The sequence below is a fragment of the Lissotriton vulgaris genome, chromosome 10, assembly GCF_964263255.1.
Source record: "Lissotriton vulgaris chromosome 10, aLisVul1.2, whole genome shotgun sequence".
NCBI classification, from domain to species: Eukaryota; Metazoa; Chordata; class Amphibia; order Caudata; family Salamandridae; genus Lissotriton; species Lissotriton vulgaris.
The window spans coordinates 905762423-905790399 of record NC_141698.1 but is presented as its reverse complement, the minus strand read 5'-3'; the positions used below and the strand labels follow the sequence as shown (position 1 = coordinate 905790399).

The 27977-nt window shown below is 43.1% G+C and overlaps 1 protein-coding gene across 1 annotated transcript; it reads left to right on the top strand.

Annotated features, from left to right (window-relative positions):
• TFPI2 (tissue factor pathway inhibitor 2) lies at positions 1–27308 on the top strand. Its single transcript, XM_086941877.1, has 5 exons — positions 1–329; positions 1975–2154; positions 15618–15797; positions 21238–21411; positions 26994–27308. The coding sequence occupies exons 1-5, from the start codon at positions 254–256 to the stop codon at positions 27065–27067; spliced, it is 684 nt and encodes a 227-aa protein (XP_086798003.1). The 5' UTR covers positions 1–253; the 3' UTR covers positions 27068–27308.
• The last annotated feature ends 669 nt before the right edge of the window (positions 27309–27977 follow it).

The window sequence follows — 27977 nt, the reverse complement described above, 5'->3', positions numbered from 1 at the left end:
GCAGCGTGCTCACGTAGGGACCCCCGCGCTGACCATTTCTGTAGAAATTCCTCCAGCTCACTCACTCACTCAGTGGGAGCCAGCAGTGCCCAGAAGTGAGAGTGAGTCACGGGCGCCCTCCCACGCATTGCGCACACGGGAAGGTGCGGCCGGGGCTCTCCCGGGCCCTTTCCCTCGATAAAAGAGCGGGCGGAGAGCGGAGTTTGTGTCTGCACTGAGCCTTCCGCAGCCAGCACCTCCCGTCGGACCGAAGATGTGCGCATCACTGGCTCCTGCTGGCGTCTGCCTCCTGCTCCTCGGGCTGTCCGCGTCCGGGACACCGCTGAAAGGTAAGGATGGAAACTTACGCGACTCTCATTGGGCCTCGTAAGAGATCGGCGCGAAGCACGGCGTAGTGCCGAAAGAGTAGTGATACATAATTTAGCACTGGTTCACAGGCTTAATGGTTTTTAGAACTTTCATCTTTCACAGACGACGAGAAAGGCGCTTTACGAACAGCTCTGCCTGTGATGTGTGCAACCGCTCTGGCTGCCAGGCGGGAAAAGATACACTTTTGAGTTCTTGAGTCTGTCTTGTGACAGGTTACATTTCTTACGTTATTAGACATAGGTATTTTGTACGCATTTTCTGAGTTGGTAAGCACTATATCAATGCAAAGCACAATAAAATACAACACAAGTATGTGCGTTCTTCACACTATGTGAAAAGTCAAATTTTGAGGCTAGCACAAGTGAGGTCTCTGTTATTGCTTCGTGGCCTGCTTTGAGTCAACGGATTCTATGTCAGACACATCTGGGTGAATGACATCGGGGTGAAAAACAATAGGAAACCTCCTTAAAGGAAGGGGAGTGTTTTTTTAGGCTTCAGTCAGAGGGATGTGACGGACGAAGCAGATAGATCTCTGTCCCCTTGTTTTCCTCACATTGCTGTCAGAGCCGGCCCTTCCTGGAATCACCCCTGAACAGAAATATCCTTATTTTTCTTGGCACTTTCCTTTTTTCTAACACGTGATGATTTTTTTCCCAATCGAACACTGCCATCTAATTGAACATGTGTATTGTGGTCCACACGTTCGATATTAGGAATGTTACCTCGGCGCCCTTTAACTACTGTCGTTTTTAAAATATCTAACCTAAAACAGCGCCAAGTTATGATTTTTGTTTGTCCAAATCTATGGGAGCCTGTGGGAGTAAAGCTCAAACCAGTACCGTGCTTACATTAAAAAAACTGCACAATAATTGTTATCATCGTGCTAATAACTTTTCATGCCTCGCGTTTGCAGTTTCTAAGCGCTGTAAACCTTTACTGACCTCAAAAGAATAACAGGGCGAGTGTACTCGGCAGATTGCCACATCTGCCTGTAGCAAGGCGCTCGGCTGCTTGAACCATACTGAAATTTAAAGAAACTTTCAAATGAAATTTAAAGTTCCATTATAGCACGAAGGTAGATTCTTTTAACCAACTTTATAAACATCACTCGTTGCTAAAACTTCTGTCCAATATCAGATATATTTGTTTTTGTACAGCTCTGGGTTCTGCATCAGGAGGATAGGTCTGTATACAGAGGGGTAGGGGTCTGACTATATTCAGAGTGCCTCACTGTCAAGCGCGCAACACCCATTGGGCTCAGGGGGCTTCAGCCCCCCCCCCACCCCCCTCCTCGTGTGAGTCAGCCCGGGCTGACACAGCTTTGTGGGCTGGGGACAATCTAATTGTAGCCGCTCCCAAGTACTTAACAGGTCTTTAAAAGACCATCTACTTGTAAATGAAGCTTTTGTTGTGTTTTCACCCCATCTTACAGCCACTCTGTCTATGGTTCGAAGAATTAGCACCCCCCCCCCCCCGAAATATTTTTCAGTCTCCCCCCCCCACCCCCCGAAATGTAGCTCTAGTTGCCTGCCTGCTCACTGTCGCTGTTGGTAACATCCCCTCTCCGAGGCCTCGGACTATAAAAACTTTTGCCTTTATTTCCAGGCAACAGAGCCACGTGCCTCCTCCCGCCGGACGAGGGGCCCTGCAGGGCGCTCCTTCCTCACTACTATTACGACAGACACACTCAGAGCTGTGAAGAATTCTCCTTCGGCGGCTGCGATGGGAATGACAACAATTTCGAGACGCTCGAGGACTGCGAAAAGGCTTGCTGGATGATCAAGAGTAAGTCACACTTTTCTTGTTACCTTATATAGCGCTAGAAACTCACTGGGGCGAGGAAGCGCTTTACTAGTTTCCCAATTACAGGTCTTAATTTGCAACAGCTTGGTGATGAATTCTCAGAGATATCCATGTAAACTTAGATGCCATCTGCTGAAAATTAATTTATTCGGACATACATTGGAGAAGAACCATAGAATCGTGTGAGTGATTTCCCACCTCTTGGCACTGAGTGATGTAGCATCCCTTCTGCTGGATATTGGTCCCCCTTACTTTCACATTATATAACTTGGCACAATTGTGTCCTTTTGAATTGAGAAGATACCTGAAAGAGAAGGACCACAGACTACACCAAAAGAGTGCAGGGGTACAAACATCTCTTGCTTTCTTTGTCCCAGAGTTCTTTAGGAACCATCTATGCTGTGGTTGCTTTGTGCCTATGCAAAGCCAACTATGCTTCAAGTTTTATTTATTTCAAGTTTTATTTATTTATGATTTGGAATTCCAAGGAATTCCACATAAAATACAGAATAAAAAACAGCTTATACACCACATGTTAGTTAAGAATCATTCTCAGAGTTACACTTATTAGTACAAAAAAGTTAATATCAAAAACCCCATTACAAAAAGAACGAAGAATTTTTTACCCACAATTTTCCTTACTTATATCGCAATTATTACTAATCTATAGTGTCACGATAAGGGGCTTGATATAGCATTAACCTTGATTTTAACAGAACAGGTACACTTATCACCAGAAAAAACAATTTCAAGAGTCCCAGAATGTCAATATTTGATTTGCTTTAGAGGAGACCATTAAAAAGAGAGAACCATGAATAATTTCCAACAGTACTTACTAAAGTACAAGCGCATCAAAAGGAAAAGAAAGAGTGTTTAAAATACATCATAAAAAACATCAAACAGAATCAAACATCATTATTACAGGTACAGTAGAAGTAGTGTAGGCATGATTGGGATATTACTCTTACGGGTCTTTTAAAGTGTCTATAGTGCTTCGGAATAAGTCACCTTAAAAATTACATTCCTTAGAGGTCCCGAACTTCTTACAACCCATACCATTTTCAATAGACATTTAAAAATTCTTTAAAAAAACAAAATATTTTATAACACATTAATTCAGATGGAGGAAACATAAGGAAATTGCGAGCCTGTACTGCCGTAGCGATATTATACTGAAGAAAACCAAGCCTTAAGTATTTGCGACGGACAAAATGGAGTGCCGGACATATAATTAGAACATGATTAAGATCTTGTACACCACAATTACATAGATTACAAAATCTTTCAGTTTTGGGGATATCTTCCCAGGCACCTGTCACAATCCTTAGTGGAAGAATGTTCAGTCTCAATAAAAGAAGCACTCGACGTGCTCCATGATGCACATTCCAAAAAACGTATGGCTGAGGTTTTTTAACAATATAGCTCCCTGAGATGCAATCAAGTCTTCCATTCATATTACATGATTGCTGATCTCTTTTGCATGAGATCATGTATATAGATTTTTTAAGCCAACTAGGAGCAGCATAGAACTAGAATAGAACCAGACCCTGAGCTGAGGCGGATCAAGGCCTCCATGAGTATCACTTTATCCTGTGACCCAATGGGCCTGTTTCACGACGTAAAATAGTAAATCCGCACCCATAGTTGAACTCCTACGAAAGGATGCAGTGTTTCTACTCTTTTTTAGAAGCATTCCCGGCAGTAAACGCAGAAATCAGTGCCAAGTGCAGCTTTTCAGGCCTACCCCATGGAATGCCATTAGACATGGCCTAAGAGCTCCCATTTCCTGAATGCAGAATTTATTTATTTATGTGCAGTCTTACGCAGTGCGAGTCAGAACTAAGGGTGGGCGTAATGCGTAATTCTGTGTGGCATAACCATGTGGAATTACCCCCCAAAAATTTAAGCAATTACACAAAATTACTCAAAAAGAGCAATTCTGCAATTAGCGCTATATTCTTAGTGCAAAAATGCCCCCTCCCATCCCAAATGGACGTAGGCAGCGTCGGATTGGTAACTGGGGCATTTGGGCAATGCCCAAGGGGCCGGGGTCGAAGTTCCAGCTGAAGGCTGCTTTTGAGCAGCCTGGGGGACGATTTGAGCGGTGTTTCTGTTGTTCGACTATATCGCCAGCAGCCCAGTGGGTGTCTAAGTGGCCTTACTGGAGGGAGATGGGCGCTCATTACCTCTCGTATAGCAGCAACAGGTAGAGGTGTCACACCTTTTCTCTCGCTGGGCCTCCCATTAATGTAGGCATACTGAGCGGGGCAGGGGGGCTGAGCAGAAGTGGCCTCACTTATTTTCAGGTCTGTTTCACAAATGTAAACTGATGCGTGCATTTCCCCCCCCCCTTTTTATGTAAAAATATGCTGAAGCAGTGATTTGTGGGAAAGCTTTATGCTAATGTGGGCCGATTTTTTTATGCGTGCCCGGGCCGATTTGTAATCCCAATCCAACCCTGGACGTAGGGATGCATTTGTTTGAAGAAATAGCTCTAAATGCAACAGAAAATGAGTAGCGAGCACAACCAACTGCTCACACTCGCTAAATGTGCTTGAGCAGTAAGATTTTTTCCCCCAAGTTACTCCCTAATTACGTGAGCGGGTGTAATCACAGTACTGGTAATTCTGTGTCAAAGAGTAAAGCAGAATTTCCAAAATGACTCTGATTACTCTGGTGTAATTAAAATTACTTCTGGGCCTAGCCAGATCCTCTAGGGTAACAGAGTGCTTTACATAATTAAGTCAAAGGTATGCAAAGAATCTAGAGAGGAAAAGATTTGCATTGCACAAGATATAGGGTTTAACAGCTGGTCTGGGTAAATGTCCATCTATATTTTGAATGCTGTGGTTTGTAAAAGGAGTCACGAATGTGGTGATAAATGGAACAAAGCTTCACCTTAGAAACTTAAGTTGCAGTGTGATCTAAGCAAAAGAAAGGAGGTCATAAAAGTCACATTTTAATTGTAATAATTTTACGACTTGGAATGGAATGGAATGGAAAGAGAATTTATAGAGCGCGATGGCTACCCAGAGGCGTCCCAGCGCTGCAGAGGAGAGTAGGTTGAACCGGAAACGCTGGATTTAGTGAAGCTGAGATTTAGGTAGAAGTTTTATGAAAGAGCCATGTTTTAAGAAGCTTTCGGAAAGTCAGTAGATTGGATTCTGATCTGATTGGGAGGGGGAGAGAGTTCCAGATCTTGGCCAGATTGTAGGAGAGTGACTGGCCTCCACATCTGGCTCTTCTGCTGGCGACTCCTTAAATAACAGTGTAACAACAAAACGAGAGATAGGGAGATTTTAGACACACTCTTAATCCCCGGTCAAGGTACTCAAACAAAAGAAGAGGGCCAGTGGAATAAAAGTAAACCACAAAAAGGACCAAGAAGTTGAAACCAACCTGACTTAGGTTAGTTTAGAAAGCCCTCACTCACCGACCTGGTCGGTGACATGCTTCATCATCGGGCCCGAGTGCCTCTTTAGTGTGCTGCGACGCTGTGATCCATTTCCCATCCAACTGTGGTGAAGGAGTTACTCCAGCCCTTTGCTGGTGCAAAACTTTGACAATTTTCTGGGTAGGAAAGGCTCAGATTTTAGTTAATTAATACCTACAAACTTACATGTTTGTGTCCATTTGCAATTTTTTAAGGGAAAACACACCTTAATGTACCCAAGTCAGGCGAGGGTATTTAATTGTCAGTGAATTCCGCAGTACTAAAACCAAATATGCCCTGCTCAGAATCATTATGCGAATTACTAATCGCCTAAATGAAACATTTTTCGGTTGTAATTTCTATGACTGAAAATGGCTTTGTGAACTGGACCCATACATTTTATGTTGGTCATAGCCTTTTTCGTTCAAGCAACTAAAATGTGTCTCGATAAACTTTGCCTAATTTATCGATTTCTCTCAAAAAATGCCCGCTTGCACGCACCGCTGTTCGAGCTGAAGACAATGGGAAACTCGCCTTTCCCATGACTAAGGGATATGACATTGCAATGCAAATACAACACTAAATTTGTTTCCGCACATAGGATAAGCATAATCCATCATGGGACTTAATGCCGATGATTTGCCATTGAGCAAAGTAAGCACTCAGGTGCAAAGATGACGTCTGACTCATCGTGCTCGTCAGCGGATGTTCACGCTGTACGTCACGTCCTGGTCGTGCCCGCGCTCCTGCGAGACACCCACCCAAACATTCTGAACGTTGTGTTGTTAAAGCATGGGGGAAAGCGGCCTCACATCCTCCATTAGTAAAGTGCCATGAGGCCTAATAAATGTCTAACGTTGCGCTATGAAAATTCTCATAAACATGAAGCGATAGCCTGCTAGTGCATCCAAGTCTTTGCCGGTCCTAATTTTGAAACACAAACCGCAGTCCAATTAGCTGAGAGAAAATGATTTTGGAAGCAGAAAAAAAGCAGGGCGCAGAGTTCGTATTCCGTGAGGAAGCCTCTCCGGATCATTGGCAGATTACCAGGAAGCACATACTTGTTTCATTAGTAAGTACAGGAGGCTGCCAGCACTACAGCAATGTGTCAAAGGGTAATAACTACCACTGAATACTATTACTGTGTGATCCACGGCAAGTCTGCACAGAGTAAGCCCGTTTATCTCCTAAAAGGCCTGCGCTGTTCAATGCTGAGCTGAGGGCACGGTGTCTAGAATGCGCCTGCATCTGGCCGCAGACAGGCACCTTCCTTCCAATTGGAGCACTTCATTGACGATGGCAAACAAGAATTCCAACGTGTCCACTGCGAAGAATGCGCGCCTATCATATACATCCCACAATATTAAACGTAATGTCGGGGTTCCAAATAGACTTTTGAAGTAGAACTTTCTTCCTTACGTTTTGAAGTTGGAAATTAAATACTTATTTAGCGGACTTAGAAAGTGATTCTCAGTCCAGTTAGTAGATGCTTATGCTGCTTAAAAAACGAAAAATGCATTTTTCGTTTTAACCCACGGGTAGTCAGAGGCGGCCGGTGCAGGGAAGTCGGTGGGGCACTGGGGTGGGGAGAAGCAGGAGGAGGGGGAGGGGGGGGGGGGTCGACAGATGACAGACTCGGGAAAATAAAATAAATAAATAAATCCTATTCCGTCTTTTGTCTTCATACACCAACCCGCCCGCTGCCACACTGCGCTTCCCTGCACCAACTGGGGCTGTGGGTAGTTCCTTTTTATAACCCATGCTGTGCATGAATAATCTCGTGAATGATGTCATAAACAGCTCAAAAACCCAACCTGACTTTGTCAAACAAAATAACATTATAGGATGACTATTGGAGGTGACTTTCAGTGATGCAAGAATGAGCAAATTGGGTAAAGAGTTTATTCTCTAAACCAGATGACCCCTTTGACTTGTAGAAGGAGGTTCAGGTAATCATTGTTTGCCCTAAAGGCCCTTTTCAGTCCAGGTGGCAAGAACATTAGAACCAGTGCTTACGTTGTAAAACAAAAGTGCAGGAGGTCAATGGAGATAGTTGTTTGTGCTGCCAGGATTGCTGAATACCAGGGATACATGGTCTAGAGATTCACCTCATGCCTTTTTCATCCACCACCCCACACTTCGTGCCTCTTTATCTCACTCTTTCATATTCTTTTTCATATCTCCTTTCTCCCTTTGACACCATTTTCATATCTTTCTTCTCCCCTAGCTTTCTGACTTTTGCTTTTGTTCTTGGCATGTCTGCTGATGAAAAATAGGCCCCCAGTTCCCAAAAATATTTCGTATGTGACCCACCTGCAAACAGTGGCACAAACTGAGCATTGAGAAGGGTGCTTTGCCATGGCACAAAGTATATGACGTTATTGTCCTGGGCTGTTTTAGAATGGTGGGGGTGGAAGCTTGGGGAAAATTATGGATATCTGTTACTCTCTCTTTTTTTTTAATTTCAAGAACATTTGACTGATTATAGGGATTATTAGAGGGCAGTGTAGCACTCATCTGCTGGGATGCATTCTGTTAACTAGTGACAACATTTAGGACTCTACTATAGCCACAGTGGGTTACTCCATGTATTTTCCTAAAGTGAGGCTCATCAAAGCACCTATAATGTTATTTAACCTGAAAGTTACAGAAGCAACATTGTTGTCAAATTGAGTATACTCTAGCATTCTGTTTTCGTAGAACTCTGTCAATATATTATGCAGGCTTTTGAAAAACGCACTAGAGTAACTGCTTTTAGTAAATACATTTGAAGAATCTTGACTTTTTTCTCGGTCTAGGCACTATCTAGCTACTCGTTCCCTTCCTGTTGAATGACTCGTGGTGATGTAAATGTCTACAAGTTTGGTATCCAAATGTATTTTCTAGTGGTAGGAGTGTAAAGGGCCTACGTTATAAAATACTGTTAATTACCAGGCCTCATCACAAGACTACCATTTGAGATCTGCAAAAAGAAAAACCTGATACAGCCTGTTTTTTGTTTCAATGTGTGTGGCCTTTGTTACACATTTAGGATTGCGCAATATTCTTTTGGTCTTTCAGATTCGTACATCATTTTTAAAACTATAATTTAGAATGAATCTGAAACCCCTTGGTAGCTGTAACGCATTATGATACAAATAGCTTAATAATTAGATTTTTGTTTTAATTATAGAATAGATCTCACGTTCTGCTATGTTCTTGTTATGGGTTTTTATTGAGTGGCTTAGCAAGAGAAACGAAATGTATTGATGCTCACATGTGCACCGCATAGGAGATGTTCACGCTAAAAGCTGGAAAGTGTCAGCACATATTATGTCTAACTGCAGAACAGAGGTGCTGGAACTCTATAGAGTTTTTTGATTCAGCACACACAAAAGTGCACTTTGCTTTAATTATTTTGATGTGCCTTTCACATAGTCACATGTTTTTTAAATATATTGCTGGTAATTAGTTTTGTTCTCACAAAATGAATACATTTCTTAGGGTGTAAACCAGTGCTGCCCACATTATTTGGACCCAGGACCCACTTTTTAGTATGACAAGCTTTCGCGGCCCACATAGCTTTAATGGACTTAGGGGCCGATTAGGATGGCGGATGGATCGCCATCACCATGCACTCACTGCACCCACCTGCAAGGGGATCTCTTTAAAGCAGCGCCCCCATAGTTCACCTGAATGCACTGCCCCCAGGGCAGCACAAGTTCGCGGTTGCCCTGGGGAGAGCAAATTCATGGTAATAGTGTGCACTTTCCCTGTTTGCACATGTCACACCTATTTAAAGGCTCCAGATTTTTACCCTTGCATTTGCAGAATGAAATAGCAGGCCCTGTCAATTAATGGGACAAAGGTTTCCTAAAAAAATAAAAAAATATGTGAGTGCACTTCAGAGTGAATGGAGCAGTCCCCCAAACCTCTGATGCCCTCCCCCCCGACCCCCCCCCCCCCCCCCCCCCGGCCAACTCCCAAAAAACATCAGCTCACAATCACAGAGTGGAAGCTGTTTATCTTATACATTGATTATTATCAAAATCAGGGTAGTTCCTCATCTGCCAAGTGGACCCAAACAGTAGAGCCAGGTGGCTAAGTTATGTGTCGCTGGAAGATCTGAAAACAGATCTTAGTGCCCTTACACACCCGTTAGGGTGTCATGCTTCATCATTGGCCGCTCCTCGTCTGGCCGGCGCTGCAATGCCTGATGTGCCTAGGTGCTTCTTTTCGGAGATCTTTTGATTGGAGATGCCATAAAAATGAATGCAGGTGAGGGAGTTAAGTGAGTGCAGTGATTGATAAGTGACTAAAATAGGCTCTGGATAACTTTTTTTTAAAATGAGAACAAGGTATCAGGACTAAGTAAAAACAGTAGTGCTATCTTGTAGTCTTTAGGTACCAGGATAGCAACTAGTTAAAAGTGGTCACTTGAATGGTGTGGTCAACATGTTTCATGCCATGGAAGCCCAATCTTCGGGCGTCACTTCGTCAGGATTAAAAGTCAGTTAATCCCCTATCTGGGCTGACGGTCTCCTCTAGAGTAAAGAGAGACCTCTTAGTATTTGCCGGTGTCCCCTATATGGGTGCCCGTCAGCGATTCCACCTAAGAGAGGGAGACATCAGGTGGAGAGGAAAATGCAACACACACTTTTAGATAAAGGACAAGGTGTACCGAACAGGTGCAATAATTGGCATACAGGTGCAGTTGTGTATTTACAAGTCCTATCGATAGGAGTGAGATGTATCTGATCTGTTTTCCAGTGAGGTAATCAATCCTCAAATTGCAGAATTCAACAAATATTAGATTAACAATGTCTTATCTGCAACATGTAGGTGGAGACATCAAAATGTAGTATTGGAAACGCTGGCCTTATACACTTGACGTAGAGGACGCAGCCTTTATGGCATTGTAATGACTTACCTCAAAGAGGCTTGGTAATGCTCCTTAAGCGTAATGGAGGGTCCCGACCACAATGAGGGACACCTTCATAAGACATAAAAGGAAGAAGTAACCGTGGTCATCATTTTTAAACATTATCTCATTAGTCCATTGCGAGTGTCATCATTTCCGATAAGATACATGCGCTCTTTTTGTTCTACTAAATGGGATGAGTAGTACATGAAGTGTAAAATCCCTATAGTGCATTGTGATAATTTTCAATAGCCAGATACAAGTGGGTGTGTCAAAAAGTGCTAGTGACTCATGCACTGTTTCCACAGGACGTGTTTACAATGTACATGCAGATAGGATGTCATAGCACATTTTAGGAGCCTTGTGCTAGGGCATTAATGCCAATAATGTGTAGAAGCCATCTAGTTGTACTCTAGGTGGTTGATTTCCGAGGCCAGGTTGTTGAGGAAGCGTCCTCTCCTGCTGGTCTTGCTGCTGTTCATGGGAAGTGTGCAGTCCTGCCAAGTATCACGCATTAGACGTGACTCTAATGTGTTCCGCATCACCGCACTGAAATGCATTGTCACGCATTTTGCCCACTCTACTGACAGTGCTGAATCTGGCTAAATCATAATGCCAGGGTGCTAACGTGCGGCCTGTGTGTGCGCAGGCTGCTCTGCAGAGTGCTCAGATCGGCTTCCCGCAGACTTGCCAGCACTCCAGGAGACAGAGAGCAAAATTGACATGCTGCTCCCACAGAAAATTGCTTCTGCTACAATGTTACAAAAATAAGTATGGGGCACTGGCAGGCAGGCTGCTGGCTCTGACTCACCACCTGCCCAATAAGACCCGGCGGGGCCTGCTCAAGTCGTGCGTTAACTGGCTCTGTGCGGGCAGGCGCCTGGCGCCCATGACCTTACATCCTGTTACAGAAAGCAGGGAGTCTCAGTGAGTGAAGAAGCGGCGGGCGGGGACACTGCCTGGACCCATTTGTGCTGTAGTTTGCCTGGCAGCTCAGTGATGATCATGTTGTCCCCGTCTGCCGCCGACAGCCGTGCCAGAGAATCTCTGACTGAGTCTCTGTCAGGCGCTGGCAGTGGCCGCAGCCAGCCTGACTTGGTGCCATGGTGATGCGTGGTAAATACCCTGGCTGGCTAGTTGGACACCGGCGCAGCCGGGGCGAGGTCAGTCACACTCAAAGGAGGCACTGTGACTACTAGTGAGGTGACTGAGTCAAGTCTGCAGTCACTAGTGACAGCATCGCATCGACTGCGTGTCACCCATCGGTGAGACTCACTCAGTTTCACAATCATCATGCAGATGGCAGACAGCGCTGGCGCGGCATCTTAATGAGAGGCCAGGCTGCCTGGCTGCATCGGGCGCTGCGTACATGGCGGAGAGAGCACACAGAGCCTGCAGCTACAGTCACTGACGCTTCGCAAAGAAATGAGGTACTCTGCCTTATTCTTTAGTTGTACTTTAACTTTATGCATTTAAAAATTCCCAGCGGTCATCCGGATCTGCCTGCGGCTGTGAAACCGAGAACTAGTGTGCAGTGACACAATCTGCCTCAATAGATTTGTGCAAAAGCGCACAAACTTGTATTGGACCGCGGTGACTTAGCGCGACTGATTATGGAGCCACTGAACTTTCAGGTAGTGGGCAGCGTGGCCGACCTGTTTGATGCCGGTGGCCGGTCACCAGGCATAGAGAGAGGTTAGCCAGGCCACGTCCATGCATGGCCGCCGGCTGAATCGCTGCAAAAAAGTGTGCCTAGCCCTGAATTAAGGACATAACATTATTTAGCTGCCGGCGGGGTAATGCAAGTAAGTAAAATTCAAAATGTACCTGCTTTTCACACACACGTGACACACCTGCAATTTGCAGCCACAAACTTGCACATAGCCAGTAACACGCAAGCACGGCATGCCGACCCCTATCTCAGGCTGTTACAATTATCACGTGTAACATTTCTGTGCCGGCCTAAAAACTCCCACTGATACTTCTACCAATGCCACCGGTAAGTAAAATTCAAAATGTACCTGCTTTTCACACACACGTGACACACCTGCAATTCGCAGCCACAAACTTGCACATAGCCAGTAACACGCAAGCACGGCATGCAGACACCTATCTCAGGCTGTTAGAATTATCACATGTAACATTTCTGTGCCGGCCTAAAAACTCCCACTGATACTTCTACCAATGCCGCCACACTGATGATCTGCCCATTCTATTTGCCCACATCATTGTGCATTCCATTCAAGGACAGCCGCGTGCACTGCCCATTATTGTACGCAGTCACCCCACTTGTTTATATTTAAGTGACGCCCCCTCCGACTTCAGTCACCATACTAACAATAGGAAGCTCTGGCCCAGCTCATATGGACCTGGCGCCTTCTGATGCTTTCCGTTGTATGCTGCAGTTCAATTGTTTCCAGGAGACGCGAGTTCTTCGGTTTCTTTTTTCCAGTGCTGCACATTTAACTTTATGGTGGTCTGGGCAGTGGGCATCACCCCTTTTCCTACTTTCTCACATTTCCTGGTGAATAGTCCTGGCGTCGTGTGCGAGTTGAGCACTTCTTACAGCGGTTTATTCCCTCCTCACTAATGGTGTCCCAACTGGAGCAGAACAGCTTGTCACAGGCGCGGAGGGAGAGTGAGTCCAAGACTCTGATTGCCTCTGAGAACAAGAGGAGTTTACAATATATGGTTTAAGGAAGTGCTTCGCACCCGAAAAAAAGCAGTGAACTAGCATTATAAAGAGAATGTGCCATCAGTCAGCTACTGACTTTGGAACTGAGGTGCAGAAACAGGTTTGACTCCCGGCATAGGCTCAACATCCTGTGATTTTGGGCAAATAACTCCCTGTGTTCATAAAATGTAACTGGTGCTCATTTAAAGCCGTTCTATACCTTTTGGCAGGGCCGGACTGGGAACCAGAACCGGCCCTGGCAAAGTGCTCGGCCGGCCCCCCTCCCCTCCTCCTCTGAGCCAGCGTTACATAAAACTGCAAAAAGGAAAAACATTAATTTGGAGAAGCCAAGTCTTGAACAGGCCAGTGACATTTTTTGGCCTGTTTAAATCTCTTGCATTGGGTTTTACTGTTGATTTCCTGAATTAAAAAAAAAACTGGCCAGCAGCAAGCTTAAATACACGCACTCTCCCATCCATACTTCGTTGAGACATTGAGGCGGTAGCTTTCTTTTCATGCCCGCCTCCAATGCAACCCCTGAAGTGACAGTTTTCGGCTGATTGTTTTGGGCTGTTTGTGGATGTGTTGGGTTTGCTGCACTGGGTTTTACTCTAAATTATTCTGATATTACCACAAACCTTTCCTGCAGTAAACTCACATGTGCACTCTGTCTCCCAGTACAGACTTGAGGTATATGTGTGACAGGTTTAGTGCATGGGCTGAATTTTTGGCCAGCAAATTCTGGTGCTGTGCAGCAGTTTTAAGATCTTAGAGGTCCTAGCTGCTCAAATGGGTGTAGTTTCTGATATTTATGTTTCTCTTGTCTTCTTTGCTTGATTTTTGGCTCGCGAGAAAGTGTCACTCATAGTCGCAAAATGTCTCTCATAATTACACTGAAATTATTAACATGTCACACATAAGCAATCTGAAACCTTGGCAGCTATGAGTGTGATCGTATATTTTTCACACGAGTCCCTATATCGGTTCGTTGTTCGAGTGACTAAGGCCTCCCCTTGCCCTCGCCTATAGCCTCCCCCGTGGCACTATTCATTTTGGAGATGTGTGTGTTAGTTGAGGAAGAACCCCATAGAGTAGTGTAGTTTCTTGTGTGGTTAAACCACGGACAGGGTATGCGAGCTGTTTCAGCCCCTAGACTGATCTTATACATTGCACTTTTCAAATCGATACCACCACATTATACGTTTTAATATCCAATCAATGATTTATTGCACTTACCGATGCAACATTTTAATATATGGAATTACAAATTGGAACGAGGTTGGGGAAATTCTTTTAATGCCATCTGCACCCTCTGAAGAGTCATCAAGTGCAAATCGCGAGTTGGAAATACTTCTCTGACTTGCAGTCCACCTTTAGTCCCTTGCGACTTGGCTTCTTCTGATCTTGAAGCCCGCCAGTATGCGAATTCCAGGTTTTGTACCGCAAAAAGGCTCCAAACATCGGTCCACTGTTCCTACTTACTGTCCTCACAATCCATGTCTCTTTGGGATTTTTTTCTGTACATAGCATTGCTTTGCTCTTATAGCAGATTGCTTATCTGAGTTGGACGCCAGTGTTTGTAGAATCCCGCGGCCATATTCCATATTAAAATCACTGTTGGAAAAGGTGTCAGATCAAGAAGGACAGAAAGATGGGGGCAACGCAGGCCCTCTGGCTGTACCCCAAACGGGCGCTGAATATGTGGAGTCTGGCCTTGACTCAGCGCCAGGACGCCCCTTTGCTGGGGCATCTGTGCGCTCAATAAATCCGGATAACTTAACATAACATAACTCAGGAAGCGGGGGGAGCCCGTCAGAGGAGAGATGCAGAGTTAAGAGCAGGGTGTGCGTGTGTCTAGGCGGCAGGGAGCTAAACAAGGGAAGAAGAGACGCAGATTGAAGAAGAGAGGCAACGAAAGATAAAATATAGCTTGAGATGGAAGCACCAGACGAGAACAAAGTCAAGAAAGGCCACTGAGAATGAAAGAGCTGGAAAGAAATGGGGACACTGTATCCTGTGGCAGGGCAGGACCATGGCCGCTTGTGATGCATATTGTTCCACCATGAGACAATGATGCTCAGTTCAAACCCCTCCCATTCGAGCCTCACTATTCCATGGACAAGTTTTGATAACTGAAATATATGTTCCTATAGGATCCTGATGCTAGTCCACACACTCACTGCTGAGCTGCAGTACTCTGGAACCCCACCACAAGCTCACACTGTAAGTCCGGCTGCAGTCTGCTAACGCCTTCGCACGTTTTTCTGATATGCTGCGAATTATTCAGCTCTATTGTTAACAATATAATTAATTCACAGGTAATTAGGCGTCTGTGCTAAAGCAATATATAATTCTAAAGTGTCTATGTTAAAAAGAGTGTACGGTGTTTTTCATCCACCTGCATTAGTTAATGCATTGACATGTTTTTTTCTCTGTAGAAGTTCCCAAAGTTTGCCGGATGGAGGCTGATGAAGGCCCTTGCCGAGGCTATTTTAAACGATATTTCTACAACCTAAATTCGCAGAAGTGTGAGGAATTCGCGTACGGTGGATGCTATGGGAACGACAACAACTTCAAAGACGAGGCCGCCTGCATGGAGTACTGTGCTCCGAAAAGAAGTAAGGATTTCAGCCAAGGCTTTCTCGGGTTACCATTAACATAAGGGTTGAAGGCTGTGACTATTGGTGCTGAGTTACTAGGGAGCCCCTCAGCCTGTGTACTGCTGACACTCAGGATTCTGCACGTCCACACGTGCATAAACCTGCATGTCTTTGAGGTTTAGGCTCTTAGGGGCCCCACCAGTGGCAATAATGAGCCACACAAATGACACATGAGAAAATTTTACAAGGGACCTCTCTTGCACTGCACAGGTGGTAAGCCCTCCTTAGTACCAGACCGGAGTACTTGATAGGACACTCTAATGGCAAATTCATTTCATATTTCCATTCGAAGCATGTTCGTAACCATAAAAGACAGGCAACCTCGAAATCTCGTACACGCTCTTTGTAGGAATGGGATCGGTTAAAATAAAACGAAAACTTTGACATTTGAGCTACAATACGCTTGTCTAAAGGCATCCTGCAGAATTCTCTTCCAACATGCACAGTACTGCCACCTATTTGTAAGTTTTCCCAGGATTATTGGACAGTTCTTATAAATGTGTTGTTTCAGAGGGCCCGCAAGTAAGATAAGCATACATGTGTTTGTGTTTGTGTGTGTGGTTGTGCATGTTACACTATGACGCGGTTTACAAAGGAGGACGAGTTTTCTCTTGGCTTTTGGGAGGAGAGACGAGAAGGTGTGAACAACATCCTCTTTCTGACTCAGTTTGCCTCAGGAAATGGCTCGTTCTTGTCCCAGCTGATCAGATCCAAACCCTGTTTCTAATGAAAATACCCCATAACAAGTTTGGCCTTGTTCACAGTCTTTCACATGGTAGGATATCGCGTTAGACTGCACGACGGGAGAGATCTTGGACTAGGGGAAGGCAACTTGTCCTGGTCTATTATTGTGCAGTTCAGCAAAATACAGCATTGGTGTAAAAGGTGCCCCATGTGTGAACGTATTCCTGGAGTTTTGGGGCTGTGACACTCACAGTGCTTGAGGATTTCTGTTTTTGACATTAGGCCATGTGCCCCTGGCACACTGCCCTACAAAGAGAGTAGGGTCTTGGGCAATGAAGACACGCCCTCTCAGATGAAAGCTGCCTGAGCTGAACCGGGAGGGAGGCTTATGGTGGGCAACCCTACAGTCAAACCAGAATCACATGTCTGAAATGACGTCTCAGAATGGAGCGAATCCCTACTGCACACATAGGTGTTTTGTGCACATGTTGGCCTAAGGGAGCCAGTGGGAACCACTACAGGCTGCACCTCCAGGAAGTCATTCAGAGAGGCTGCACACATATAAGAAGCATTTGCAATGCAATAGGCCTCGCATTAGTGAAAATGTGAGCTTTTGGTGTTGCAAATGTTAATGTTTTTTTTTGTTTAAAATTATGCCAGCAGCATCATACATAATAAGAAAGAAATTCCAAATGAAGGGAAGGGTGCAGTAGCACAGGCTGTTACTAGGTGTCTGGGACACCTAGTAACAGCCTGTGGTACTGCACCTTTTCCTTAACCCCTTCCATGCTGATGACGAACCCCAGCCGTCATGCACTACGGTGCTCGTGTGCTGATGACGGCTGGGGTTCGTCACGGCCCGCCCCTGTTCGTGTTGTTTATAGCACACCAGGGGAATTGCGGCCGCATGGAAGGGGTTAAGACATAATATAGGAATTCAATTACCCTGAGGCTTAAGAAACGAGTGTGAGCTTTTTTCCTTTTTGAAGTGGAATTTCTATTCTTACCGCAAAGGCTACAAAAGCCTAAAAGAAATTCACAGAAATGGTCATGCTTGTTCCTTAAGCCTCATGGTAATTAAATTTATATATATATATATATATATATATATATATATATATATATATATATATATATATATATATATATATATATTTAGCGCTGCCAATTCTGTTAGTTTTCAACAATATATATATATTGCATAAACAAGGAAACAAGCGGCACACTTCTTGGCAGTAACAATGTTAGTTTATTCACAGGTCAAGCGCAAAACTCCTACTAACGTTCTTGGTCACGGCAATATATATATATTTGGGTTTCAAGAAAAGGGTGCAGTACCACAGACTGTTACTAGGTGCTGCACCCTTTCCTAACAAAAATGAATGTGTCCTCATGTAAGCAACTGGTGCTATGTAAAGCGCTCTGATACCCTATTCAGGTCAAGTTCGCGCTATATAAAACTCTAAAAAAAAGTCTCCTAGATTCTCTTTACGTATCACTGGGAGATTTGCGATTGGTGTGTAATTTTCTGTTAGCATGTGATCTAGCCTTGGTAAATTATCCGGAGTAGTTAAAGTATACAACCTTTTCGAGAAGCTGTCACAGACTCCATTTCAGAGAGATACTGACCTGGGCAGTGAATTCTTGTTTTGGGTGACTGGATGTGCACTGTGTTTAAAAACCCAGAGAGGATCAGCTGCGGTCGGCTGTAGGGCGGTGACGTGGGGATAGGGAGGGGCAGGCTGGAGGGTAGTAATGTATGGATTACGGAGTTTAACAGGTAAGTAAACATATAAATAAAACTAATTTTGTTGCGCGCACTGCATCGCATTTGGTGATGCAGTGCACGCAACGAAATTCATTGTATTCATTTATATGTTTACTTACCTGTTAAACTCTGTAATCCATACATTACTACCCCCCACCCTGCCCCTCCCCCTCCCCACGTCACCGCCCTGCAGGAACTCCTACTGCCGACCGCGGCTGGAGAGGATATAGTGTTGTGGGGAAGCTCTCAGACATATTGGATTGTAATTGCACTTATATAGCGCTTACTACCCCTGACGAGGCGTCAAAGCCCTTTTCCGGCGAGTAGCACGCTACTCCGGGACCCATAGAGGATTAGTGTTGAATTAGTATGGTAAAACATGCAAGTACATTTTAAGTGGTGGATAGGTTAGTCAGTTATTTGGATTTGGAATGATAGAAGGAGGATAGAGGAGGACAAAGGTTTGTATTTATATAGCGCGTGTTACCCCTGATGAGGTGTTAAAGCACGCTACTCAGGAAGCCCATATAGGATTAGTGGTGAATTAATATGGTGAAATATGAAAGTAATTTCAGTGGTGGATATTAGTCAGTTATTTGCAGTGAGAAGAAAAGCGGAGAGATAAAAGGGTAAGAAAGGTTTGCATTCATATAGCTCTTGTTACCCCTGATGGGTGTTGGAGCGCTTTTCTGGCAAGCAGCACGCCACTCCGCAACCCATAAAGGATTAGTGTTGAAAATTAGTGTAGTAAAATATGAAGTAATTTGAGTAGTGGATATGTTATTCAGTTATTTGGGTAGGGAAGGGTAGGTGGTGGGATAGAAGAGGGAAAGAGGTTTGTATTTATATTGCGCTTGCATTTCACTTGAAAGAAAGTAATTTTGCCCTTCTCTCAGGAGAAGCAAACGGTATCCCTATTATTACTGTCTGCACAGCGCATGTTCGAGTACTGTTATACAAGAAAGTAAGCCCTCACTCCTAAGTACCCATTTTTGTTCTGCCTCCTTTAAGTGGTTTACAATTAAACATATTCCAGCATATCCTTCCATTACATCAGAATAATTTGGGAAGTACTTTCTCAGAGTCTGTCAGAAAAGAGCTGCCATCTGAAACTCTGTTGCCAAGTCGGTGCCACCTTCTTTCTCTTTCATTTACGAACAGGAGATCCGCGTGTGCCACCAGGCTGCATCATGCTGGGCAGAGAATGTATTTTCTACATAGTTGGAAGGCAACCTGTGTTATTATTGGCCAATGCTGTGGCACCCTAGAGGGCCTCGTAGGAAGGTCATACCAGTGGCGAACTGCTGCTGATTTCTAAGCTTGGGTATACCCCCCTCCCCCAGTCAGAAAAAGTATCAAAGAAAGGCCTGGCAGAGGGTGGAGTGAAAGACGCTTTAAAAAAATATATATTCGTGGGCTGGAGTTCAGTAACATATCTTAATGTTACATGTGTGTTTCCTACACACCAGTTATATCTGTCATGGAAATAGTAATTCGTTTTGCAGTTGTTTACACGGAAGGGCAGACAATGGGAACCAGAAAAAAATATACATTAGTGAATAAAAGGAAGTATGCACAACATGCCCTTGCCTATGCCTGCATGACATTTCAGCCTAGAAGATAATAGCATCTGTTCGTCACAGCATAACACATTCGGGAACACAATAGAAGGATTCATGTACATGGCCGCTCCGGGTACGGGAGGGGCTCTTGCCAAGTGATTTTTAATAGTATGTGTGTGTGTGCGTGAGTGCGTGAGTGCGTGAGTGTATGCTTGCACATATATTTCATTCTTCATATTACTGGTTGTGGTTGAAACCTTAGCCACACCACTATTCATGGCCACATCCTGAAAAATCTAGAAATGGTCGCTTGGGAAGGAGGAGAGATATGCAAACATCTTCACACACACATTCCACCACCCTTCTTTTGTATCTGGAAAGGTTGTAAGCCATGTCACATCATTATTTGGGAGAACAAACATATTCATTAATGAATAGCTGAAGGCACTGCTTCTCGACTTCGGAATGTGTCCTAGAGGGATTTTTGGAGGGAAAAGCATGCTGTCCTTTTTGATAGTGCACCCACTTGCACAGTTCCTTGTCCTTCATTACCCACCCTGGAAATGCACAGTTAAGTGTGCTGCATTCATGAGTCGTGAAATCACTTTGCACTCTTTAAGTCAGCATAGTTGACTTTGTGAATGAATGCAAAGTGCTAATTCACGACTGCCATTGCAAATACAGTGCACAGTACAAAGGATAAGTGGGTACAACACGTATTTTATCCACTATGCGATGTCCAAAGCAGTGTGCCTGTGCAGGTGACTGTTATGGCTTCTTGCTATCTTATGCATTCTCCCCAGTCTTGATGTTCCCTGCTGCTCAGCCAGTGAGTGAGGTCCTTGTATGGTTGGATTGTTGAGAGTGTTTGTGCTTGGATGAGTGGACAGTTGGATTGAGATGGGCTGCTCCTGCTGGGGATTTCTCTGATTTACCTGTAACCTCATCTAAACCTGATAAACCTACATCTTTTGTAACCTACGAGACTACATCTTTGATTGTAACAATGACTGCTCCTGGTATCTCTGAGCACTGAGTGTGCCTCCCTCATTAATATGAATCAGAGCGGCGGGCACTTCACAGCACGCTGCACTTTCTGCAGACCATCGATTGTGCAAAGCTTGAGGCTGCTTACGCGCACTCTACCTGCACCAGGACAAAGATATATGAACGAATGATCATGGGCAATATGCATGTGTGCTGCAAAGCCTCCTAAGAGCAGCAAGGGAGTTCATCGCAAGCATAACCTTTATCCATGCAATGCTTCATTTGCCATTCATTCATTCATTCATTCATTCATTCATTCATTCATTCATTCATTCATTCATTCATTCATTGCCATCAGTGGTGCCTTTAGTTTACCTAGGTGATATTTCTTTTTCAGATTCGCCCTCCTTTTGTCACAGCCCAAAGGAGGAGGGGTCTTGCTCCGCCTCGGTTACTCGGTATTACTACAACCCACAGAGTAAGGCCTGTGAAGAGTTTGCTTACACAGGATGTGGAGGCAATTCTAATAACTTTGTGTCTTTGAAAGACTGTAACAGTGTGTGCAAAAAAGGTAAGCTTCTATCCTGAATATCTTTATCACTAAAGACACATACTGGCACAAAGGGGCACACGTTCGTCATGTTACAAATGGAAGTGGATGGACAATTTAAAAATATTTAAAAGTAAAACTTTTATGGACAATGTGTTCGCTTTAAAGCAAATTGTCGTGTGTCACATTCTCAATATTCAGAAAAATAGTTGACAAAATGTGGAATGTCTACAAGTCTGTTTGAAAAGCATGCTTTAAGTTTAAATATTTGAAGGGCAAAACTTTTTGTTCAACATATTCCAACATTTTTGAAACCCATAGTTGAAAGCTCATTTAACACAGTACTTTTTCCTCTTTTGGCTTCTTTGTCAGTTCGTCAGCCCCCCTCTATATAATCTCGCGCTCCTCAATTTTATCGTTGGGTATAAGCTTAATATCAGCAAAAACAGGAGTTCTGGTTTAGCCACAACTGCACAAGGGCCCGTTCAGGGCAGGTCAATGAAGTGTAGCAGAAGTGTTTTATGTGAAAGAAATATGGCAGAGACTACTAATGTCTTTGTAATAAAGGCTCATAACTGCCTATTTATGTGCATAAACTGTGCCTAGGTGTGCAAAAATGTTTAAGAATCTTGAGTCTTAAGTCCTACTCGGGAGTAGCAGTGGTGCCATGGATTCTAATGCAAGCACAGAAATTGACCCGCAGACCCTGTTAGGGAAGTGAATGATAACCACAATTGGCGTGCGCAGGATCCTTCACACCCCTGAGCCCTGGTGCTACTGCACCTCCTAAACTATTGATAACCACGCCCGCAACTTCTTCCATCTAAACTGCTACAGCTCCTCTCCTTTGAACACGTCATAGATACTGTGGAGGGGTGTGCGTGCACACCGTCCCCTGTCTCTTGACTGACATTGCTGATTGGAGGAAGCACTCTGTACGTACTTTCCACTGTAATTCATTTTGAGCAGTTTTAGTGAACAGAGAAGAGAGAACACAATCTTTTGTTAGTGCAGTTCATTAGCTAAATGTGCACAGTTAAGAATGAGCTTCACCTTCGCTCAGTTATTGAAGATAAGGACCCACCAGGAGCATGCTGTAATGTCTTCACTTTTTAAAGTAAAAGTAGCAAGGGATAAGAAGCCACACAGTGCTTAATTTGAGCCAGTGATTGTCCATGCTCAATACCGACATGTAATGTTCACCACAGGAAACAACCTTTACAACACAGTCATTACAACGCACTACCTTTACAACGAAGTTGTTACAACTCAGTTGCCTTTACATCGCATGCCATTACAACACATGCCATTGCAACGCATGTCACTACAACGCCTGCCATTACAACGCACACCATTACAAAGCATGCCATTACAATGCATTATAAGGTAAGTAATGGGGATTTTTTAGTTTTAGGCTGGGTATGGGTTTTGGGGTACATGGGGATAGCATTTTTACCCCTACACTATCCAACACTTACCCTACTATTGCACTCACTGAAGAGGGAATAGTAATTATTACCCCTACACTATCCAACACTTTACCTACTGATGCACTCACTAGAGTGGGAATAGTAGTTTTTACCCCTACACTTTCCAACACTTACCCCACTATTGCCCCAAAAGTATTATGCTTTGTAATGGTATGCGTTGTTCTGGTATGCGTTGTAATGGTAGTTTCTAAAAATTCATTGTAATGACGTGTTGCAAAATCATGCGATGTAATGGTAGTTGCGATTTAAAAACTGCGTTGTAAAGGCCTGCGTTGTAATTGTTTGCGTTGTAACATCATATACTCGCTCACCATCGACACTCATGACAGTCCAACACATGGTGGCACTGTTTGTCTTATTTGAGAAGAGCACAACAGAGTTTAATAATTCATTAATAATAAAAAAAAAAAAATGTGTAATACCTGCCGCCCGGCCATTCTTATAACTTAGGGTGGGCTGGAATTGTCACACTTGCAGGAGTGTGATGGTTGTGCTGGTACTTGTACTGGCAGCGTAAGCTGGGGCAATGGGTGGTGCACGCGGCAGTGGCCTTCTCAGGAGGGGCCTGGAACCTTTTTTTAAAAAAAATTGACAAATTAGGCACTAGCCTCATATGTTAAAACCCTGGACTTGGCAACTTTTGGAAAAACTTCCTGCTCTGGGTGTGGGCCCCGGTCCGCAGTGAAGCTATTGTATCCGTCATATTTGTCAGTGATTTAATAAATTACATAATTTGCAAGGCCATGTGTTTTAGCATTCATACCGTAAACTATGCCCATGGTGTGTCAGATATAATAATCTGAATTTTAAGCACTCCGCTCAATTTGATGCCTTATTAACTGTACAAAACTCTTAACTTTATGATAAAAGAGTTATACGGTCTATTTGCGTCACTGCGTCAATAGCTCTGGGGGTGTCGTTTATTCAGTTGCCTGAACTTTCTGATCTAATTTTCAAGCAAAAAAGCCTAAAAGATTCACAGTTCCTCAGAACTTACATTTTCTGACTCAACTGCTGTAACTTTTAAAGACAGAACTGCGGAAGCTGACTGCATGCCAAGACCCAGGAGTTCAATTAGCCATTAACCGACAATATTACATGGACGAACTCACTCCACTGTGGGCTTAGGAAATGAAGCAATCTTAAACCGGATTTCAGAAGAGCGCGGCTGGCTGCCTTTAGCACACTGGGCAGACTCACACATTTTAACTTTGATCCTTAAGCACTTTCTATAAACGGGAAATCACATCTTCCCGACACAGGCTTCATTCTCTGGCTGGAATTTGCCACACGAGAGTCCAGTTTTAATCTTTGAAAACAGTTTTATTATTTAGGGCAGTTTTTTGTGGTCCCTGGAGTAAATTGTGGAGCCCAGAATCTTCCTTCCCAGATCTATTTACCTTCAGAAAACCAGTTCTACGACGAGTTTCATATAGCTCATGTATTAAGTTTTGTTTATAGTAGATATTCTCCAGCTCCATTTGCTACAAGGCAGTTTGGGAATTGTTAGTAGTCAGAAACGTGTCAAGTAATGAATACAATATGTAAGATATGTTACATTTTTTAGCAGGCCTGAGTTCATTTTCTAGAAAGCACGTCCGATGAGCTTCTTCAGGTAGACTTTTACACTCACAGTTCTCTTCCACTGAGATGTTCTACCTACTTTAAAAGGCAAGTTGCCAATAGTTCGGGAAAATGAGGGAGTGGAATTCATTGAACAAGTTATTTGCATTTGAATGTGGGTGTTTAGAGCTCTGGTTATACGGATAGTTGCTTATTTCATGGGCACAAGGGTACATTATTTTCATGATATTTTTAGTTGTAGATTTGTATCATTTTCTCGGTTGGGTGCAGTTTGATCTTGCAGAGTAGTAGTACCATTTTCGAAACTCTCAGATCTCTTGTTTAGAATTCTAAGCGTCATGTATAGTCGTCCTTTCCTGGCATGCCATCTACTTAGTTTTGGGTTACAAGCATAACGTTTCTTGTGGGATATGCAGTTTGAGCTATTTGGGAGTGTCAGAGAGTTTATAGTTGCTTGTTACTTCTCCCACTGCAGCAGTTTGAGTCTTGAACAGCAAATACTTAGGTAAGATGAGGTATTGTATGTTGATGTAGTTGTTATTTCCCCAATGCTTGCCCCTGTTATGGTGGCTGTTTCTTTTTTAATTTCACATACATTGATTTGGAGTATGGGTCGTACATGTTCTGCCTAATTAGCAAACGTGTATATCTCTGGGTCGCCATTCTAATATCTTTAATTTAAGGGATACACCATTTTGCTACAAGTTCGAAACAGTTGTGTTTTTGGTGCTTGATAAATATTGGACTAGAATGGGAGGTAGCCATCAAAAAGTAAATTTAAGGTTTTAACATAATAGATGAGGATAGTACATCAACACACTCTTGGAAGCCAAACCTATGGAATAGTTTCTCTCTCTCCTTTAAATGTATGCATCAATTAAGACATGAGCCATATCGTTCTATTATAGGGACATACCCTATCAAATTGCTTGAATGTCGTCGACTAATACACATAACGTTTTGACTTACTCCCAGCTTAATGGTCTTAATGCAAGTAGGTGTGTGTGCTGTAAGCATGAATGTTTAAGGCGAGAAAATAACTTTCAAGTACATGGAAGAGTGTAAACATTGTACATTAAAAGAGAGCTAGGAAACCAGACAGAAAGATCAGTAGAAAAAGGACGGTATTAAATATGTTCTATGGGAACCAGTCCAATGCACTTCCTTCATAGCAGGGTATCAATTCTAAGCAAGAGTGTCTCTTAATCAAATCTGCAAAGAATCAGAGGTGGCCAAGATGCTTATGGCAAGTGAAAGCAATATCTAAACCTTGGCCAGGCCAGAACCCAGATGAAAACAATACTGTACATTATTTTGTTGTCAAACACTGATATGAAGCATTATGTACTCATAGCATTAAGGTGCACGATAAGCTGCACGAGAGTCAAAGAACTGTTTACTGGTGATCCAAAAAGATGATAGATTTGTGTCTACTTGCCATTTCTCAGTCTTTGCCCTTGTGTTTTTAGATTTCAGTTGAATGGCAACCTGAAGGATTCAGTCTTCTACAGGCTTCTGAAGCAGAAGTGGTTCAGTTCTGCCCTAAGATTAGGGCCTAAGGGATTCCACAGTGTAGGACTCAGGACATTCAGTGATCAGTCTCTATGTTTCTGTTGCTTTGAGGTTTGTTGGTGGATGAGGTGCAAGATAGATGAACATGCTTCTGGGTAGTGCTTCAAGGTTGAATATGATTATTTGCTAGTATGGGACCCAGTGGAGTGCTTTCAGTACCAAAAGTAGGCTCAGTCTGGCAGACTGATTTTGTAGACGTTGCAGTATATCAGTGACCTCTGTTTACAGATCCCATTTACATTATTTGAGCAGCCATCCCACTGAATAGTTCCTTTGTATACCAGATTTCTTGCATTGTGCAATGTGACTAGAAGTGTTGATGTGAACCAGATCGAAAGAGGCCTGCCATGCTTTGACTGCCCCAGCATCAGGATCAGTGTTTTCACTCCCATTAGGCAGAATACATGTTCTTTCACCCACTGGTGGTCAGTGGTGCTTGTCTGGCTCCTGGTCTGATGTACAGTAGGATTTTAATGTGGGTCTGTAGTTTAATAAACTCGAGTTATCTACCCAGGCATATTTCGTAGTATCAATCTCTAAAAATGATCCTTAATGACTCAAGTGTGGTAGACTACTCATAAAGTTGTGACACTATTCATTAGGATATACACTTCCATATCCATGGGAACAGCCACTGCCTGTTACATTTTTTGCTTAATCTTGGAAGAGATGCAGGACTTCCAATGAGAAGTGCTAATCTATGTGTTTTAATTGAAAACGGGACACTTCCAGACAAATACTGATCTGTTTTGCTCATAAATTTAGTAAGATGGTTTCTGTTTTGAAGTGGGATATTGATGTGACATACTTCTGGGAAAGGGTTGAATTCTAATTTAATTGTAAATTTAAATTAGTATTTTGAAACATTACCGATTTCACTTGGGGATTTTTACAAATCTGTTGAGAATGTTTTTCGTAGAGTTCTGCCATTCATGAACTTGATTTTTCACTTTCTAGGATCCAGAAAGCCAAAGATTAAGAACACCTACAGAAGTTTGAGGATGACTACGCCACAGAAAGAATCTAAATGATAAAAGCACGATTTTCTCAAAGAAATATGTAAATTACAGTGTAGTTTTTTTTATTGAATATTTATTTTTATAACATGATTCATGTGTATTTCTAATATATATTATACATGAAAATGTATTTTATTTTTTAAAGGATTTTGTACATTTTGATATGGCACTCAATTGGAAATTATGTCTAGTGTCAATTGTTTCCGCTTTCAGTGTTATTTTTGACTGTATGGCATTAAAGTGACTGACACAATCCGCCAGCTTCCAGTTCTTTTTTAAACACTTTATTTGAATGTGCAGTAAAAAAAGACTTCACTGGTCTGACGAACCCAAAAAACTCTCTATAGAATCATTAAAATATTACGTTTATCAAATGTTCATTAGAACTTCGGAGGTAATCTGTAATGAACGTCCCTTTTGCTGTTAAAATGTAAAGTATGGGAAATCAATTGTGCCAATCATTTCTAAGAATTCTCTGAATAGACATCATAATTCCTTTAGCCCTCAACAGTTCAACATGGCAATGCTGAATTTAATTCAATATTGATTTGGAATTTTGTATGTTTCGAAAATTGTGTGCAGAAAAAATAAGAGGAACTTATTTCCTTGACACCAATTATTAAAAGAACCCTAATAGTGATTATATGATTTCCTTGTAAGCTGTCTTCCTGAAGCCAGAATTGATGTGTATACTGATAGAGATAGGGATATCTACCAAACTCTAACAACACCTCCCCATTTGGTTTATATACCATGTATGGACTCTAAATACGGCAGAGGGGACATCCGCCAATTTTTGGCAGATGCTATGCATCCGCCAAAATGTAAATAACCCCCATAGTCCAGTGTGAGAAGCCTGCCCAGTAGTAATAATTTATTTTTTCCGTTCTACAGTAGGCCTAGTTAACTGGTTAATTGCTTT